The following is an 18,236-nucleotide window of genomic DNA, read 5'->3' as shown; positions in this document are numbered from 1 at the left end:
TCAGAAGGCCTCATCACTGGGAAACAAGTGAACACAAAGCCCCCTCGGGGAAATTTCGTGATGATGGGATCATTCACTTCTAGAATCTCACATCCCGTTTCCAGGTGCACAACCCAATCAAAGCTCTGCCCTCCCCCACTTACCGGACCGAGTCATCTCCATTTTAAGTGGAGGCATTACAAGTGCTTGTTAAAATGAAATGCATCCCCTCTATCTGGTGTGGAAGAATCCATACAACAACACAGCTTACCCAGGAACCACCCGTTACCCTGCTGTAGAACTTTTTTTGCTGGTATAAATATAAGAACAGGCTTCCCCCCCCCCCTTTTTTTTTGCTTTTTGAGTCACACCCGGCCATGCACAGGGGTTACTCCTGGCTCTGCACTCAGGAGTCACTCCTGGCGGTGCTCAGGAGACCATATGGAATGCTGGGAATCGAACCCAGGTCGGCCTCATGCAAGGCAAACACCCTACCCGCTGTGCTATCGCTCCAGCCCCACAGGCTTTCTTTTTCCCTAGAGAACAATGAAGTAGGACATCAGGGCTTCACTTTAGCTCAAGCACCCCTATCCCGGGGTGGGGTGGGGGGTGCCCTCCTTTTGCAGTAATGTTCATTGAGAATGCCTCATTACAAACATACTGATGTGTAAAATCTCCGCGATGCAAAAATCACTCTGTTCCTGCGGGGCTGGGCAGAATCAAGGGGCCCATCTGGTGCCAGGGCCCAGGGGTCCACCGTAGCCCTCGTTTAAAAAATGCTGCTGTAAAGCACAGCACGAGAAACGTGTCTATTGTCCTTAAGAAAGGAAAGGGTACTGGGGGCCGAGACTGGCTCAGAGGCAGAGCACCAGCCTTGCATGCGTGAGACTGTGAGTTCAGGCCCCGGCACCTCTGCCCATATTCACGGCCATCCAGTTAGCACTGCCTGAGGGACTCGCAAATCCACCCCAGGTGCCTGATCTCCAGGGATCCCCGGCCACAAGGGGCAGCCACACAGGAAGGGGTCAGAGGACCCCTTCCTGAGGCTGCCTGCTGGCCTTCCTCCCACACAGGTGGCTGAGTCAGCTGGGAGAGGCCAGAGGGAGCGAAATGGACAGTACCTGTGAGCGTTTTCCCTTTCTTCCGGTAGTAAACAGCCAGGACCACGGCGGCCAGGAGCGCCACAGATGTGAAGAGAAGCAGAATAATTAAACCGGGCAAGTAGATCTGGGGCTCTGTGGAGGGAGAGAACGGGGCGAGAGGCTGTGAGGGAAGTCATGGGGCACCCTGGGCCTGGCAGCCTCGGCTACCGACGGGGGGGGGGGGGGGTCTGTTTGGCATCACTCTGAGTGAAGCCTGCCCTGGACTCTCTTGAGCGGTCTCTTTGCTTTTGTTCTAAGAGAGTATGTGTAGGGACCACCCAGGGGTGCAGGGATCAAACTCGGGCCTCTCACGGGCGAGGAGGGAAAGACTCCAGTCCTAGAGACCCGCCACCCAGCCCATCTCTGCGCCCTGATGGTGCTCTCAGAGGCCAAGGAAGCCCCTTTCCCCAGTGCTTTCCAGAGGACAGCGGAGTGGGGAGGGCCCGAGGGTACTCGCTCGCCTGGGACCTGGTGACCAATCAGCTGAGCCAAAGGCAGCTGAGCCCAGGGGCTATTCCAGGCTCTGTGCTCATGGACCCTATATGCATCAAACTAGGGTCAGCCTCATACGGGACCAGAACCTGAACCCCCATCTTCTCACTGGTCAGCCTGTTCTTTCTACACATACCATTCGGCGGTCTTCCGATAGGCAGAGAAGGATGGCAAACTGCATCGGACTGGCTGGTGCCGGGAACATCCACTGTTTCTCCAAGCGTGGTACAGCTGTGGGCCAGAGGCAGTCAAGGGCTTGAGTTTTGTATTAAAAACAAGGGGGTCAGGGGCTGGAGCGATAGCACAGTGGTTAGGATGTTTGCCTTGCACACGGCCAACCTGGGTTCGATTCCCAGCATCCCATATGGCCCCCCCAAGCACCGCCAGGAGTAATGTCTGAGTGTATGAGCCAGGAGTAACCCCTGTGCAGTGCCGGGTGTGACCCAAAAAGCAAAACAAACAAACAAGGGGGTCAGAACAATAGCAGATAAGGCCCTGGCCTTGCATGTAGCCAACCAGGTCTGATCCCCAGCACCCAATATAGTCCCTCTGGCCCCCGCCAGGAGTGATCCCTGAACACAGACAGAGCCAGGCTAAGCCCTGGGCCCCGCTAGGTGTGACCCCCAAACCCAACGTTAAACAAATAATAAAAAGAAAAAAATCTATCAAAGACTCCCCTTCTCGGGGCTGGAGAGATAGCACAGCAGGTAGGGTGTTTGCCTTGCACGTGGACGACCCGGGTTCAATTCCCAGCATCCCATATGGTCCCCTGAGCACCGCCAGGAGTAACCCCTGTGCATCGCCAGGTGTGACCCAAAAAGCAAAAAAAAAAGACTCCCCTCTCTAGACTCTTCAAAAGGAGAGAAACTCGGGCCTTCTGGGGCGTGTGGACGACAAGGCTTTCATACAGAAGCCAAATCTCAGGGACGGGGATGAATAAACCACAAACAACAGCGAGCACTGCTATTCCCCGAGAGTTCTGGCCAGAGTGAGAAGACGCATCCCAAACGCTCTCACTGCCATGACTGAGAATCGTCGGATGTTGAAAAACACTAAAAATTTGGGCTGGAGCAGGTCAGGTGTTTGCCTTGCATGGTGCTGACCTGGGATTGATTCCTGGTCCCCCAGGCTCTCACCCGCCACCCCCACCCTACCTCACTCCCTGCCTCTGTGGCAGGTACAATCTTTCTTACTCTCTAATTTGGGGCACTATGATTTGCCATGCAGATACTGAGCACAGAGGCAGAAGGATGCCCTGAGCACGGCTGGATGTGACCCCCAAGCAGACAAACAAAAACCCACTGAAAATCTTTCTTGAGGGGTGGGGAGTGGGGCTGCTGGCTCCCCTTACTTGGTCCAGGGCTTGCAGTCTTCAGTGGCCGACGAGATGTCAGAGAAGAAGCCTCCTGGACAGGGCCTGCACACCGTGTCCCTGCCGGGCTGCTCTGTCCAACACACAAAGAGAGGGCGCAGGGAGATGCGGGGAGGACACTTAGAGATCAGCCGGGACGCCACTCCCGTCCACCCCCAGGGACATCTGCTGCAGACGCACAGGCCCGGGGCCCTGAAGCCCGTTCTGACCCCAGCAGCAGGGTCCAGAGCTTTGGGGAGAGAGGGAACTAGTTCCGGGTCAGGCCAACAGGGCAGGGGCCCAGGGCCCTATAGCAATTGACCCCGGCAGAGGCTGTGCTTTGGTGCTTTTCTCCATGGGCTGCTGCCCTGGGGGTACCTTCGGGTCCTCCATCAGCCTTTGCTGACAGACCTCTCTCTCTTTTTTCTTTCTTTTTTTATTTTTTTTAAAATTTTTATTAGTGAGACACCATTAGGTACAGTTGTAGACTTACACATTTTTGTGCTTGGGTTTCAATTATACAATGATCAAATACCCATCTCTCCACCAGTGCCCATTTCCCACCACCACAGATCCCAGTATCCCTCCCACCCACCCCATCCCCCCATCCCACCCTGCCTCTGTGGCAGGGCATTCCCTTTTGTTTTCTTTCTTTTTTTAAGAAGTTTTATTGGATCACCGTGAGAGGTACAAACTTGCATGACTGCGATTCAGTCGAACAATGCTCGAGCACCCATCTCTCCACCAGTGCACATTTTCCATCACCATTGTTCCCAGTATCCCACCTGCCACCCCCACCCCACCCCACCCCACTTCCTGCCTCTGTGGCAGGTACAATCTTTCTTACTCTCTGATTTGGGGCCTTATGATTTACAATACAGATACTGAGAGGTCATCATGTTTGGTTCCTGGTCTACTTTCAGCACACATCTCCCAACCTGGGCCATCCCTCCAATTATCATTTACTTAGTGCAAAGACCTCTCCCTTTCTCTCTCCCCACCTCCCCTTTCCTCTTTTGGGGAGGCCACACCTGCCTGTCTCAGAGTGTACTCCTGGTTCTGTGCTGAGGCCACAGATCAAAGCCATGTGGGCCAGTGCAAGCCAAGCACCCTCCCTGCAGTAGGCTACCTCGGGCCCCAGTCATCCTTCTTTTAAACTAAGTCAGAGGGTCCCAAACTTTTTTGGCTCACTGCCCCCCCTTCTTTTTCAAAAGAAAAAATCTTTTTTCAGAGCTCCCTTGGAAATCAACCTTCTTTCAGTGAACTAGCAGAAAGCACCCCACAACTGCACCTGAGGTTACTCTACCCGCTGGAATACCCAGTGCCCCACCCAGGAGATGCTCGTACGTGTTCTCAGCGAATCGTGGAACCTGTCTCCAGCCTCTACCGCAATCACGTGGAGCAAGAAAACAGTCTGAGACACTGGGCGAACAGGAAAGGATGTGGCTGTGTGTTCCCCCAAAACCCGACGCACACAAACGGAAGTGAGAGCATGGATTGTGGCACCTTGCTGGAAGCCATGGCACAGCAGGTGAGAACGCCTCTGGTCAGGAAGCGTCTTCCGAGCTCCTTGTTTCTCAAAAACATGAGTATCAGGGAATAGCTGTCATTCCCTCTGGACCTTGCCTTCGCTCCATTCCAAGGGGGACCCTCCCGTCCGTCACTGCCACCCATGGATTCTGGCTTCCAGGAGTGACCCTGAGCCAGGAGGAAACCCTGAGCACAGCCAGGTGTGACCCTGACACCCCTTCCTCCCTCCTCCCCACAAAGGAATGTGAGCTTCCATGAGCCCAGAGCTGGTGCCAAAGCCACTGTCGTTCTTAAAATGAGGACCGGAAACCAGGCCTGAGAGAGGAACGCCGCCCAAACAGGCACTGGGCAATCTGGGTTCAGCCGGGAGCCAGCGGGAGACTTATTTCAATAATTAAAATTTTAAGTCAGGCTTCGAGACCAAAAAGCAAGCTCATCTGGTTTCGTCACTGCACTTGATAAGACTCTGACGGTCACTCTCCTCGACATGAAATGAATCGTCTGTATCTCCCAGCCAGCTTACAATAAGGTGAGCCTAAGTGAAAGAGTAGGAAGTAGAAATAATCATTTGTTGTGACTTGAAAGAAACTTCCCTAGAAATCAGAAACCTATGTGGTCCCTGGGGTGGGTGCACAAGGCCAGTGCCTTAACCGGTCTAGCTCAAGTGAAAACATTTGCTACCACACTACCATGAGATTCTGTCACGTTTGTGTCATCCATCACTCGTTCGGTCAAGTGAGACCCTGACCCTGAAGGCTCCCCATTCCAGCGGCTAGTGCAGACCGCCCGCATAAAGGGACAGACGCCTCAGGTGGGCGCTGGGCCTTCACTGCTGTGGAATGGTCTGAGTCCGCTGGGCTATTCCGAGACAGATCTGGGGGTGGAACGCAAAGGTTCTGAGCGAATGATTGACAGTTCTACTGGCAAAGCCCTGCCTGAGCCACGAAGTTCCTCATACTGACAAGCCGCTCAGCCCCAGAGGAAACGGACCCGCTAGTGAAGCCTGCTGCACTTTCGCAGGCGGCAAATTCCCTGCACGAACATAGGAACCAGCTGGGGAAAGGAATTCTGATCTCCTGCAGTTTAAATGCTTACCCTTTTTCATTCATGCGTTAATATGGATCATTACATATAAATGCCTGCAAGAGCCTGGCAAGCTCCCGTGGTGTATTCGATAAGCCAAATACAGTAACAACGATAGGTCTCATTCCCCTGACCCTGAAAGAGCCTCCAGTCATTGGGAAAAGACGAGTAAGAAGAAAGGGGCTGCTAGAATCTCGAGGCTGGGAGGAATAGAGATGTTACTGGCACCCACTCGAGTAAACCGAAGGACAACGGGAGGACAGTGATACAGAGATACACATAAATGCAATATATTCTGTGTATCTCAGGAGGCCAGGGAGGCCAGGGATGAAACCCACGGCCTCACACATGTGAGGCCTCTGCTCTGAGACAGCCCTCAGCCTGTGTATATACACACAGGATGACACACACACACACAGGCAGGCGCATGTGACGGTCAGCCCCAGTGATCCGAGTGACATTGTCACCCAGAGCAAAGGTTTGTGACTGTTGGAAACTTAAGTCACAGGAAACATCCTAAAAATGATGATACAAATAGATGCTTATTTCTTACATGAGAGGATGAGAGGGTGATTAAAGCTCTTCAACTAGAACAACCCATTAGGATAAAACTCCTGTGGGGAAGGTGACGTGGATGAAAATCAAAGGAGAGGAAAGAGAGCCACATACAGTGTCCAGAGAGAGCACAGGGATAAGGTGCTTGCCTTGCACGCAGCTGACGTGGGTTCTGTCCCAGGCACCATATACAGTTATCCCAGGCCTAGCAGAAGTGAGCCCTGAGCAGAGTCAGGAGTGATCCCTGAACATCAGGAGTGAGCCAGCCCCAAGCCAGGAGTGAGCCCTGAGCACAGAGCCAGGAGTAAGCTCTGAGCACAGCTGGGTGGGAATCAGCATCCCCGCCCCCCTCCTAAAGAACCACCTCCAATAGTTTCCAGTAGTTAAAGATGATGAGTAGATTTTCAAATAGAGCCTGAAGGGTATCAGCTTGCAAAGACGTTTAGGTCCCATTAAATCTTCTGCGATTGCAGTTATAAATCCTTTAATTCCCTGGAAACTAAGTCCGTGGGAACTCTGCAAATCTGCGATGAAATCCCTGAGCAGTGGGATGGGATGCAAGTGGGAGAGCACGGCGACTGACTTGCGTGTGTGAGGTCGTGGGCCGGTCCCCGGACACCATCCTCCCTCCCACCATTCGCCCTCCCCCCGACACCCCAGGTGTCGACTTCAGAGCGTGTGTACAGCAGGCCGGGCTCTTGCCTTGCACATGCCGACCTGGGTTCAAACTCCAGCACAGGGCTCCGAGCACCCCCAGGAGGGATCCCTGAGCTAGGAGTACGAAGAATGGGGTGTGGCCCCCAAATGCAGACCCCCCCCAAAAAAAGCATGGGGAGAGGCACAAGGTAAAAATCCCAACCAAACTGTCTGGATTCCCTGGTCCCCTACATGGACGGAGAAATGGACAGGGTCTGAGAGCTAAGGAGGGGCTGGGCCTGGGGGGGGGGGTCAGAAGTGAATGGGTTGGGGCGGGGGGGGGGGGGGGTGTTGGCCCGAAGAGGTCTGTGGCCCCAGGCACCTCCATTCTGCATACCCTGGGGCTGGGCCCCGAAGCCGGGGGCACACTCGGTGTTCCGGCGGCAGCAGGCGCAGTCCTGGCTCCAGTGGTAGCCGGCGGTGCAGGTGCAGAGCCGTGGGGCCGTCTGGTTGCCGGGATTCACCGCCACCAGGGCTTTCCCTGCAGCAAGAGACGGGGGAGGCTGCAGTGGACGGATGCCCAGCATTGTGCGCACCGGGTGCCCCGACCATGACCCCGCCTAGCCCCTGCCCCCGGGCCACTCCCCAGCAGTACCCACCGCTGCCCTCTTCCCCTGTGCTGTGCCATCTTCCCCCTGACCCACCCATCATCCCATACCCCTGAAACCTTCCCCTCCTGTCAACTGCTGAAATCTTGGCCCCTCCCACCCCTGCCACCTGTCCCTGTGCCATATCCCACCTGCCGTGCCGTTTCACAGTCTCACCACCTCCCAGGCCACCCCACTTCCCCACGGCTGACTCATGCAGGATACTGGGGTTCAGGGACTCCCAAGTTCCCCCTCAGGCATCCCGTGCTGGCGCTCAAGCACCCCGGGGGGTTCCGGGTCTTTTCTGTCTTGGGAGGGAGACAGAGGACGGCCCAGTCCCTGACGGCCAGCTGTTCCAGTCAGTGCAAAGCAGTCTGCCTCCACTGCCCTTTCCAGCTTAGAGCATTCTGGCGTAGCAAGGTTCTGCACCTCAGAACAGGGTTTCTGGGGATATGGGTTCATCGTGAGAACTGCAGGGCTACAAGAAGCGCAATCACTGTGCTTCTGGTCAGCAACAGAGTGCAGGGGCAGAGCACTGTGGGCCGAGTCCTCTGTCCCCAGGTAGGAGGACAAATCGTGTCTGTCTTCTCACAGTACCTAGCCTAGGGCTTTCCTTCTGAGCCCTGATCTCATGCCACTATTGAGATCATGTTGAACAGAGATGAAGGTTCACACACACACACACACACACACACACACACACTCCTCTTTACTCACTGATTCATATCCGCAATTTTTTTTTTTGTTTTTGGGCCACCTGGCAGTGCTCAGGACTTGCTCCTGGCTCTGCACTCAGGGATCACCCTGGCAGTGTTCAGGGGACCCTATGGGATGCCGGGGACTGAACCAGGGTCTCCCGCATGCAAACCAAGAGCCCTACCCACTGCACTCTCTCCAGCCCGAGACTCATGGCCTTCTAAGGAGAGACAGCAGGGCCCAGCTTCCTCTCTGCGGAGACCCCACAATTAAGGGCCGCCCAAGAGCCATTCGTACCGCTGACTCAGGCTGCAGAGCTGCTTGGGCATCTCAGGGGCTCTGGAGAGCAGCCTCGGCTGACTAGGCTAATGGGAAGCAGTTCATCTTTCAGCGTCTCTGTCCAGCCAACCAGGAAAGTCTCTCTTCTCCCAGGCACCCACCGCTCCGCAGCCTCAGGCCAATTTGCATAAACATGGACCTCCTGCCTGGAACCTTCCAGACCAGGGTCACTTCCTTGGAAAATCCGAATCCCAGTATTCCGCCCCAATGTGAGTGACCGTGGGCCAGTGTGATGATGAACAATGGTGACATATTTTTAAATATCTTCGTGCTCCGGGGCTTTGGGCTTTAATCAATTTTGGCAGTAGACAGAATGCATCTTTATTTCCAGCAGACAGGATGAGTCAAGCCCATTAGTAAGCAGTAGGAAAGAAATAACACTTAATCAGATGCCGCTCGCTGGGAGCCATTTCCACGCTACCTCCTCCCGCCAAACTCTGCTGTCTCGAACATCTGAGAAAAAGGATAGTTCAAATATACAGCTCTGTGGGGGCTGGAGAGATAGTCCAGCTGGTAATGACACATGACAGACCCTGGTTTGACCCCTGGCACCACATACAGCCCCAAGTACTGCCAAGAGTGATTCCTGAGCACAGAGCCAGGAGTAAGCCCTGAGTACTGGCAGGTGTGACTTAAAAAAATGAACAAATTACATCCAGCTCTGCTAGTTCTTCCGCCGAGTTCAGCAGCCACGGGGCTCCCGAATACCCAGACGAGGGTCACTAAACATAGGCGTCCCCCGCAGAAAGCAAGTAGGGATTCGTGGAGAAGAAGTCCGATTCCAGAGTCAGCACAGGCAATGAACAAGATGAGCTGGGAGCAAGAGAGCTCAGTGACGCCTGCAGTCGTCACAGCAGAAGCCTGGGTGGCCACCTGGGCGAGGTGGGACAGTCTGAGAACCAGTAACTTCTGCGTTAGATGAAGCCAGCCTCAACTCACCCACACGTGTGAGTTTATCATTCTGCCAGTCCTTCGACTCAGTGAGAGAATGAGTACTTTCGACAAGGAGAATAAGTTACAAGGGCCGGGAGATCACTCATCAAGCTGTGAACAAGGTTTTGCATGTGGGAGCCTCAGGTTCGATCCCTGGTGCCACATGGTCCTCTGAGCTCTGCCAGAAGCATCCCTGAGCACTGAGCCAGGAGCAGCTCCCTAGCATCATCGGTTGTGTCCCTCACCCCTACCTCCCCACCCCCAAATAATAAAGTCTTGAGAATTCACTCTGCCTTTCCTGGCTAGACTGTCCTCGAGGGCAAGAACCAGCTGATGGGCTGGTGTCTCTCGACCCAGCTCTTGACAAATACGTGAAGGACGGCTGGAGCACTGGCTTTCTGCCACCTGAGGAAGATGCAGCCAGGATCACGGGCAGAGTAGCTGCTGGCAGAGGGCCTGGCAGAGCTCCAGGAGGACAGCGCTGATGAAGTGTGCCCAGACCACCCCACACAAAGCAGAGTCCAATCAACCCCCAAGACCCAACACACCCAACACACACTTTGTTTGTGTTGGCAGGGCCACCTGGCTCTGCACTCAGAGATGGCTCCTGGTGGGTCTGGGATGGAACCGGTCAGCCCTGCCCACTGGACTGTCACTGCAGCCCTCCAGCATTCCTGTGACAGGCAGTGCAGGAGCTGGAAGCCCCCAGTAAATGACCCCAAAGGCAGCCCAGCCCCAGGGCTCAGGGGAAGTCTGGGTGCAACGCCACAAGTCCCGGAGAGAGGACAGGGACGTGACAGGCACCGGAGGAGAACAGCGACACTCTCGTCCTGATCCCTGCAAATAAGCTAGGACTACAAGACATTTGCGGGGCTGCAGAGATAGCACAGGGGGTAAGGAAGGGCCTTGCCCTGCAAGCAACCCGCCCTGTTTGCTCCCCAGAATGGCCAAGCCCTGCCAGGAGTGCGCCCTGAGCACAGCTGAGTGGGGGGCCCCCCTAAAGCAAAACGAGACAGAAACCACTTGAGCCCTCCACAACTAGAGGCGTCCGAGAACGTGACCGAACTGCAGTTGCTAAAACCTCCCCAGGTGAGGGGAAGTCGGGGGTCAGGAGGCCTGGCCTGGAGCCTGCGTCTGTGGCTTCTGCAGGGCCGGTCCCTGCCTCTCCCAGGCTCGGGACAGCTCATGGTGACAAACTGGGCCACTGTGGGAACCAGTCCTCAAAGAGCCATCGCTGGACAGCCTCCGGGGATACTCTGTGAGTTCTTCACAGAGTTTGCTCCTTCTCCTTTGCTTTGAGCCACACCCGGAAGTGCTCGGGGATGACTCGCTGTGAGTGCTCGGAGGCTGCTCCCAGCCATGCCAGGAACGGAAGGTTGATTGACCACAGGCAAAACTCAGGCTGAGCTACTTGGCCATGGTTCCCGGCCCCTCTGGGAGGTTTTCCCACCGTGCTCTGGGCTCCCGGTCACATCCTTGGTGGGGCTGTGGTCAAACAACCCTCCTCACCCCCCAAAAAGGCATCTCTCGCTCACACACACCCACACCCCAGAGGGTGACATCACACACAGACACACACACACACACCACAGGGTGACATCTCTCTCTCATATACACATATACACACACCCCAGAGGGTGACATCACATACACATACACACACATCACAGGGTGACATCTCCCTCTCTCACACACACCCCCCAGAGGGCGACATCTCTCTCTTTCTCTCTCTCTCTCTCTCTCTCTCTCTCTCTCCCTCTCTCTCTCTCTCTCTCTCACACACACACACACACACACACACCAGAGGGTGACCATCTTTCTCTTCCCTTACACACACACACACACACCCCAGCACCCCAACTCACCTGAATCACACACTTTGTGCAGCAAACACTTCTCCTCTTCGTTCCAGGTGTCCAGGTACTCCTCCGGGCCACAGGGCAAGCAGACGCTCTCTGACGTGGCCGAGCACTTGGCAGCCAAGTATGTTCCTTCCATGGCAGAGGGGGAAAGGCACCGATAAAAACATAGATGGACAAACAGTACTGCAACACAGCAGGAGGGGCCCATCTACCGGCCCCCAGCCCACACCCTGACCCCAGGTAGGCCCCGAGGCCGGAGGGGAGAGGAGAGACCCCACGGCCGAGACGCCCGTGCCCACGCTGCCTCCACTGTTTCTGCGTCCGAGATCACGCTGCCCACCCAGACCCCTGCTGACGGCCTTTCCCCTCTGGTGGCTGCAGAACTTGAAGAGTCAGCTGAGCCAGGGGATGTCCTGCACCCACCCCCACCACCAAAGCACCCCTCTAGTGACCATCTCCGCAGTTAACCTTCCTTTGTTTTGGTTTGGAAGCCACACCTGGCTGTGCTCAGGTCTTACTCCAGGCTCTACATTCAGGGATCACTCGTGGTACTGCTCGAGGGACCATAAGTAGTGCTGGGGATCGAACCTTGGCCAGCAAGGGCAAGGTAAGTGCCCTATCTGCTGTGCTCTCTCTCCAGCCCGAGTAGTTAACTTCATTTGTGCTACATATACTGCAGGCTATAGACTCTCTCTCTGTCTCTCTGTCTCTCTGTCTGTCTCTCTCTCTCTCTCTCTCTCTCTCTCTCTCTCTCTCTCTCTCTCTCTCACACACACACACACACACACACACACACAAGGTCTTACCCTATACATGAATAATTATTTGAAACTTTACTTAAAGTTTGTACAAGCTCTTGAAAAAGCCTTTCCTCAAAGACACCCTCCTGTCCAACAGTGAGTGAGGGGACACTGAGGTCTGGCCTGGGACCAGGGAGAATGTGCCAGGCACTTCTCGGCAATAGTAAGTTCAACTGTTACCCGCCATCCCCCATCCTGTGAAGAGAGACGTTTTAAAATATGAATTACAGCTTTGTATTTTGAGTTTTCAATCACAAAGTGATAAAAGATGGTTTTCAACAGCTTGGCATGTTATGAAATCATGTTTCAGAGAACTGTGTCCCAAAATGAACTCTTAGGACTATCTCTGTGTTAGTGCTATTGTCACCATAGTTATTGGAGCCTAAACTATAAAAGAAAAACGGAAAAGAACCAATTCCTTCGGCAAGAGAGGTGGGATAGGGAGTTAAGACACTTGTCTTGCACGCAGCCAGCCATGGTTCTATCCCTGGCACTGTGTGGCTCCCTGAGCACTGTGCCAGAAAGACTCCTGAGAACTGCTAGGCATGCAACACTCCCTCCTCAGCCCCACAAAAGAACTAGTTTCTGAAGTCTGGCGTTTGTTTTTGGACCACATAGGGAGCCTCAGAGGCCATTCCTGGCCTACGAGTGAGCTCCAGAAGGACCCTAGGGACACTGTGCCACGCTGCAGTGAACCAAGCTGCATGCAAGGCAAGTGCCTTAGCCTGTACAATCTCTCTGCCCTCGCTTTCATCTTTCTCCTTCGGGTACGGGGTGAGGATATGAGCCACACTTGGCTCTGTGCTCAGGAACTGCTCCTGAGGGCACCCAGACCAGTGTGCCTGGCCCACTCCCCGCTTTCTTATTTTTAAGTGATGTAACCTACTGAGAGATTTCCACCTTCAGAATGACAGAAATCATAACCTGGTCCCCTCCCCTCCCCCCCCTCCCCCGCAATCCAGAGTAAAAGCAATTTCTCTTTCCACCTGACAGGAAAGAAACCATTCTTAGATAATACAAGCAGGAAAGTTGCTGGTGGCGATAGTGAGAGGCTGGGAGAACGTACCGGGCTGGCACTTGTCACAGCACCGTCCGAGGTGCTCGTACTGCCTCTCTCTGGAGCACGCGGGCGTCAGCTGAAAGAAAGCGGACGTTAGAGAGAGAGCGTGCACAAGGGCTTTCTCAACAGAGCGGGCCTCGACCCGGTGGGTCTCTGAGAGGCGTCAGCTCCATGGCCAGTCCTGGAGCCTGAAATCATCCTGCTCCCCCAAATGCCTGTCTGATACTTGCCCACGGCCTGTCAAAGTGAACAAAGAATCAAACTGTTGGTGGGGTGAAAAGTCCAGCTAAGAGCTAGAAGGTGATGTCAGTCACGCTCCGGGGCTGTGATGGGTTACAGAGAAACAACAAAGGGTCCAGGGAAGGTTGAAAAAATCTCTTTCCCCAAGCCACACGTGCCATGGGTTTGAGTTCAGTGTAGCCACGCAGTGGACAAGAAACATGGTCAGCTCTGATTGGAATGAGGTAGGGGGACCCCCTCAGGTGGCCCCTAACATAGATCTTATACCAGAGGGTGCCACATCTGATTTCAACATTATCTTTACCGCGACTTCCCTTTGAGCATTTTAACTTGAGGATTTTCAGGGTGTCGAGGAAGTGGTCAGGCTTGCAGCCAGCCGGGGTCCCTACCCCCTGCCGGCAGCTACACCACCTCCTGCTGCATAAGCCCCTGTGTCACTTCCTTTTGGCAGGATCCGAATAACAAAGAGCCACTTCTGAACCTGCCTGCGTAGGTAAGACAAAACAGAACACCGTGTCCACCCCACACACACAACCCCGCTGATGCTTATCAGTTCATGCAGAAAAATTTCTTTCTCAGATAGAGAATCGGAGAGCCCGGCAAGCTACCGAGAGTATTCGATATGCCAGACACAGTAACAACAAAGTCTCCAATGGAGACGTTACTGGGCCCCGCTCGAGCAAATCGACGATCAACGGGAGGGCCTTTACCTTTACCTTGCCTTTACCAGATAGAGAAGGGAGCACCAAATAAAGGGTGTTGGGAGGATCCTCCCAGGATGGAAGAAGCATGCTGAAAGTAGACTACAGACCAAACATGATTGTCACCCATTGCCTTTTTGCAAACCACAACACCCAATAAGAGAGAGAGAGAACAAAAGGGAATGCCCTGCCATAGAGGCAGGGTGGGATGGGGGGGGGATGGGGAGTGGGAGGGATACTGGGATCCGTGGTGGTGGAGAATGGCACTGGTGGAGGGATGGGTACTTGGTCATTGTACAACTGAAACCCAAGCACAAAAATTTGTAAGTCTACAACTGTACCTCATGGTGTCTCACTAAGGTAAAGGTAAAGGCCCCCCCGTTGATCGTCGATTTGCTCGAGCGGGCCCAGTAACGTCTCCATTGCAGACTTTGTTGTTACTGTGTCTGGCATATCGAATACTCTCGGTAGCTTGCCGGGCTCTCCGAGAGGGGCGGAGGAATCGAACTCGGGTCGGCCATGTTGGCTGCGTGCAAGGCAGACGCCCTACTGCTGTGCTATCGCTGTGCTATCGCTCCAGTGATAGTGAGATTAGTGTCTCACTAATAAAAATTTTTTAAAAAATTTCTTTTTCTTCGTAGCTTCCTTGGGGCAGGCACACTGCAGCTCCAGGCAGGAGGTCTGGTAGAAACTGAGCCCTGAACAGTGGGGCAGGTGGAAGAGTCACAAACTGGGCAGGAGGGTCAAGTGTCACCTCAAGTGACAACCGCTGCTCTTAACAGCCTTGCAGTTCAGGGGTGACCCCCAGGGTGCAGACAGACACACCCCCGTTCCCACCACAGAATCTCCCAGGGATGTGAATGTGACCGTGACCATGACCTTCCAGGGTGAAGAAAAGAGGATGGGAAAGCACGTGGAGGGTGGGGCTCCCCGGGCTTCCCCAGACAGGGCGGTTCCCAATGGCAGGCACAGAGGTGGGGAAGGGCAGTGGGTGGGATGCAATGGAGACCCCCCCAAGCGTGTTAGCAACAGCTCTGTGGGGTGGGCTGCCGCTTATCCAAGCCAAGCAAAGGTTCCCGGGAGGAAGTGGGCACTGACTCCCGGTGGGATGGGAAGTCCCAGCCTGCTCACTCCAGAGCTGGGATGCCAGGAGGGTGTTAACAGGGTCTTCCACACGATCACCCTCCCCACGGGCCTGTCAGCACCTGCGGAGCTGCACACACTGGCAGAGATGCCTTCACAGACCCACCTGCCTCTCCTGCCAGCCCCTGTTGCTCCCTTTACTCTGCCAGAAGCCCAGGGACAGGCAAGAGAGGATGGGGGCACAGCCAGCCAGCTGGGGGGAGGGGGGGAGGCCACTGCAAATTCCGTCTTCAGGAAGGCCGGGTCTGCCCCCAGGATGTGGGGTGTCCCCCCCAGCTCCCCGCGTGCTCGAACCTGCCTTGAGGCTGGAGCAGAGAGAGCACCCCATCTCTCAGATGAAAAAGATTATGGCTCGCTTGCTGGCCTGCGTCCGAGATAGCACAGACACTGTGACACACACAAAGGTTCTTTTTAGGGGAATTTGCTAAAAGGGCTGCCCCGAAAACCAGGCCGTGTCTGAGGCTGGGCTGCAAATCCTGTTTCCTCTGAGCCTCGTGGACAGGGTGACAGGTTCAGCACCCACACACCGTGCTCACACTGTTGGCCCAGAGGGTAAGCGGTTCCCAGCTGCCACCAATTTTCGGAGAGCTTCTAAGAACCTCGGCACACCCACAGTCCCCTGGCAGTGGAGTTGCTTGTTTGGGGGCCACACCTGGCGGTGTACAGGACTCACTCCTGCCTGTGTACACAGGGATCACTCCCAGTGGGCTTCAGGGAACCATATGGAGTCCCAGGGATCGAACCCTTGTCTTTGTGCAAGGCAAACACCCTCCTTGTACTCTCTCTCCATCCCCATGGGTAGTGTTGTTCTTGTTATTTTAATGAGATGATAGGATGCCAGAAAGAGCTCAGTGGGGGTAAGACCTTATGTGGGTTCAATCCCCCACATCCCATGTGGTCCTCAAAGACCTACCAGATATGACCCCTGAACACAGAGTCTGGAGTCAGCCCTGAGCACAGCTGGCTGTGGCCTCAAAAACAAAATAAATTAACCCCGATACCATTCGCACACCAGCCTGGCCCTGCCAAAGCACAGAGTTGAGTCGCTCTTCCCAACTGTGCAACGTCGCAGACATGCTGCCGTTCTCTAAGGCCAGCATCATCGCACCCACGCCTCACTCGCACGCGTGGACCTGCTGGCGTGGTCTCTCACCCACCTCAGGCGCCCACTAGCACGAGCCAGCGTCACCCACACACGAGGACACGGGGCACAGTCTCATCCCACCCCAGCCGCACAGGAGCACGTGCCAGCAGTTTCCCTCATCTCAGCTACACACTGGGGCTGGAGCGATAGCACAGCCGGTAGGGCGTTTGCCTTGCATGGCAGCCAACTGGGGTTCGACTCCCCCTTCTCGTTCAGAGAGCCCGGCAAGCTACAGAGAGTATCTCGCCCGCACAGCAAAGCCTGGCAAGCTCCCGGTGATGTACTGGATATGCCAAACACTGAAACAACAGGTCTCACAACTTATTGTGAGATGTTACTGGTGCCCGTTGGAGCAAATCAATGAACAACGGGAGGACAGTGCTACTAGTGCTACAGCTACACCCGGGGACATTCAGGAACAGGCTTGCCCGACAGCCTCAGCCGAGCACAAGGATGCGCTGACACAGGTTCACCCCGCTTCACCCCCCCATACGTGGACACTGGCACAGGTTCGCCCACCCACACACAAGCAGCTATCAGCACAGGCGCTCAGGCCTCAGCCTCACACGAGCACGTGCCGGCAACTCGCCCCGCCCCAAATGAGCACGTGCCGGCACTCGCTCCGCCCCCAAGGTAGCACGTGCTGCACTCGCCCCGCCCCCAAGGTAGCACGTGCTGGCACTCGCCCTGCCCCCTAAATGAGCACGTGCCGGCCCTCGCCCCGCCCCCAAGGTAGCACGTGCTGGCACTCGCCCTGCCCCCAAATGAGCATGTGCTGGCACTCGCCCCGCCCCCAAATAAGCACGTGCTGCACTTGCCCCCCCCCCCGCCCCCAAATAAGCACGTGCTGCACTTGCCCCGCCCCCAAATGAGCACGTGCTGGCGCTCGCCCCGCCTCAGCCGCCCACGCGCCTGCTCTGTAGGTGTCGGTGTCTCAGGAACGTTGCTGATGGTCCGGCTCGCGCAGACCCCGCCTTGTCCCGAGTGTCTGTCGGCGCACACGCTCCCGCCACAGCAAGCCACGCCGTCACTTAAGAGGCCGCGGACACAGGCGACGGGAGACGCTCAAGGAGCTGTGGCTTGGGGTGAATCCACAGGAACCGGTCCACTCCTTCGGGAGGGGGAGCCTCCCGCGCAGAGACCCCCGCCTGAGCAGGGCCCGTTTCATTCGGGGGCAGCACAGCTGCCTGACGCTCCCCAGGCCGGGCCTGAGACCCCCCCCCCCACGTCCACCTCACAGAAACGCGCAGGTCCACGCGAGCCCAGGTCCGGTCTCGAACACGCCTGGCGGGCTTCAAGTGCCCTGGACTGTGTCTGCGACGCTGCTCCACATCCCAGCTCCTCCTGAGGGCAGCTCTGAGTGGAGGACGAGCGTCCTCCCAATCCTGACAGAGCGACAGAACCGGAGCCTCCCTTGCCTTGGGCTGCTTCTTCAGGCGCTTTCTGTCGGCTCTGGGATGAGAAGAAGCGGCACTCGGTCTCCCCGGCCTTTTCAATAGCTCAAAACTGGGGCTGGAGCGATAGCACAGCGGGTAGGGCCGTTCGCCTTGCACGTGGCTGACCCGGGTTCGATTCCCAGCATCCCATATGGTCCCCTGGGCATCACTAGGAGTAATTCCTGAGTGCAGAGCCAGGAGTCAGCCCTGAGCATTGCCAGGTGTGACCCAAAAAGCAAAAAGAATAAATAGCTCAAAACTCTTTTGATCCCCTCCTCCAAGGCCAGGGGGCTCTCAGGACAGACTGCAGTCCCCAGCCAAGGGCAACCTGATGAAGACACATTCCTGACCCAGGGTTTCAGGCTCCAAGGGTGGGCTTTTGGCTAACGGTGGGGGAGTGTCTGGCGTAGGGGCAGCCGCAGTTTCCTCTGAAGCAAACCTACAAGATTCTTTGCCCTTAAGGTGGC

General features: G+C 55.6%; 1 protein-coding gene across 1 annotated transcript in view; it reads right to left on the bottom strand.

Annotated features, from left to right (window-relative positions):
• TNFRSF11A (TNF receptor superfamily member 11a) overlaps positions 1-18,236 on the bottom strand; it is a 52,086-nt gene that overhangs the window by 15,012 nt on the left and 18,838 nt on the right. The window contains exons 2-7 of the mRNA XM_056106972.1: positions 13,112-13,181; positions 11,249-11,374; positions 7,166-7,309; positions 2,965-3,058; positions 1,750-1,844; positions 1,101-1,214 (exon numbers count right to left, since the gene is read on the bottom strand). Coding sequence (XP_055962947.1) covers positions 1,101-1,214; positions 1,750-1,844; positions 2,965-3,058; positions 7,166-7,309; positions 11,249-11,374; positions 13,112-13,181 — 643 coding nt within the window. The remainder of the gene's footprint in view (positions 1-1,100; positions 1,215-1,749; positions 1,845-2,964; positions 3,059-7,165; positions 7,310-11,248; positions 11,375-13,111; positions 13,182-18,236) is intronic.

The sequence above is a fragment of the Sorex fumeus genome, unplaced genomic scaffold (assembly GCF_029834395.1).
Source record: "Sorex fumeus unplaced genomic scaffold, SorFum_2.1 ptg000151l, whole genome shotgun sequence".
NCBI classification, from domain to species: domain Eukaryota; kingdom Metazoa; phylum Chordata; class Mammalia; order Eulipotyphla; family Soricidae; genus Sorex; species Sorex fumeus.
Note: the sequence above shows the minus strand (reverse complement) of the source record. Positions and strands in the feature narration are given on the sequence as shown.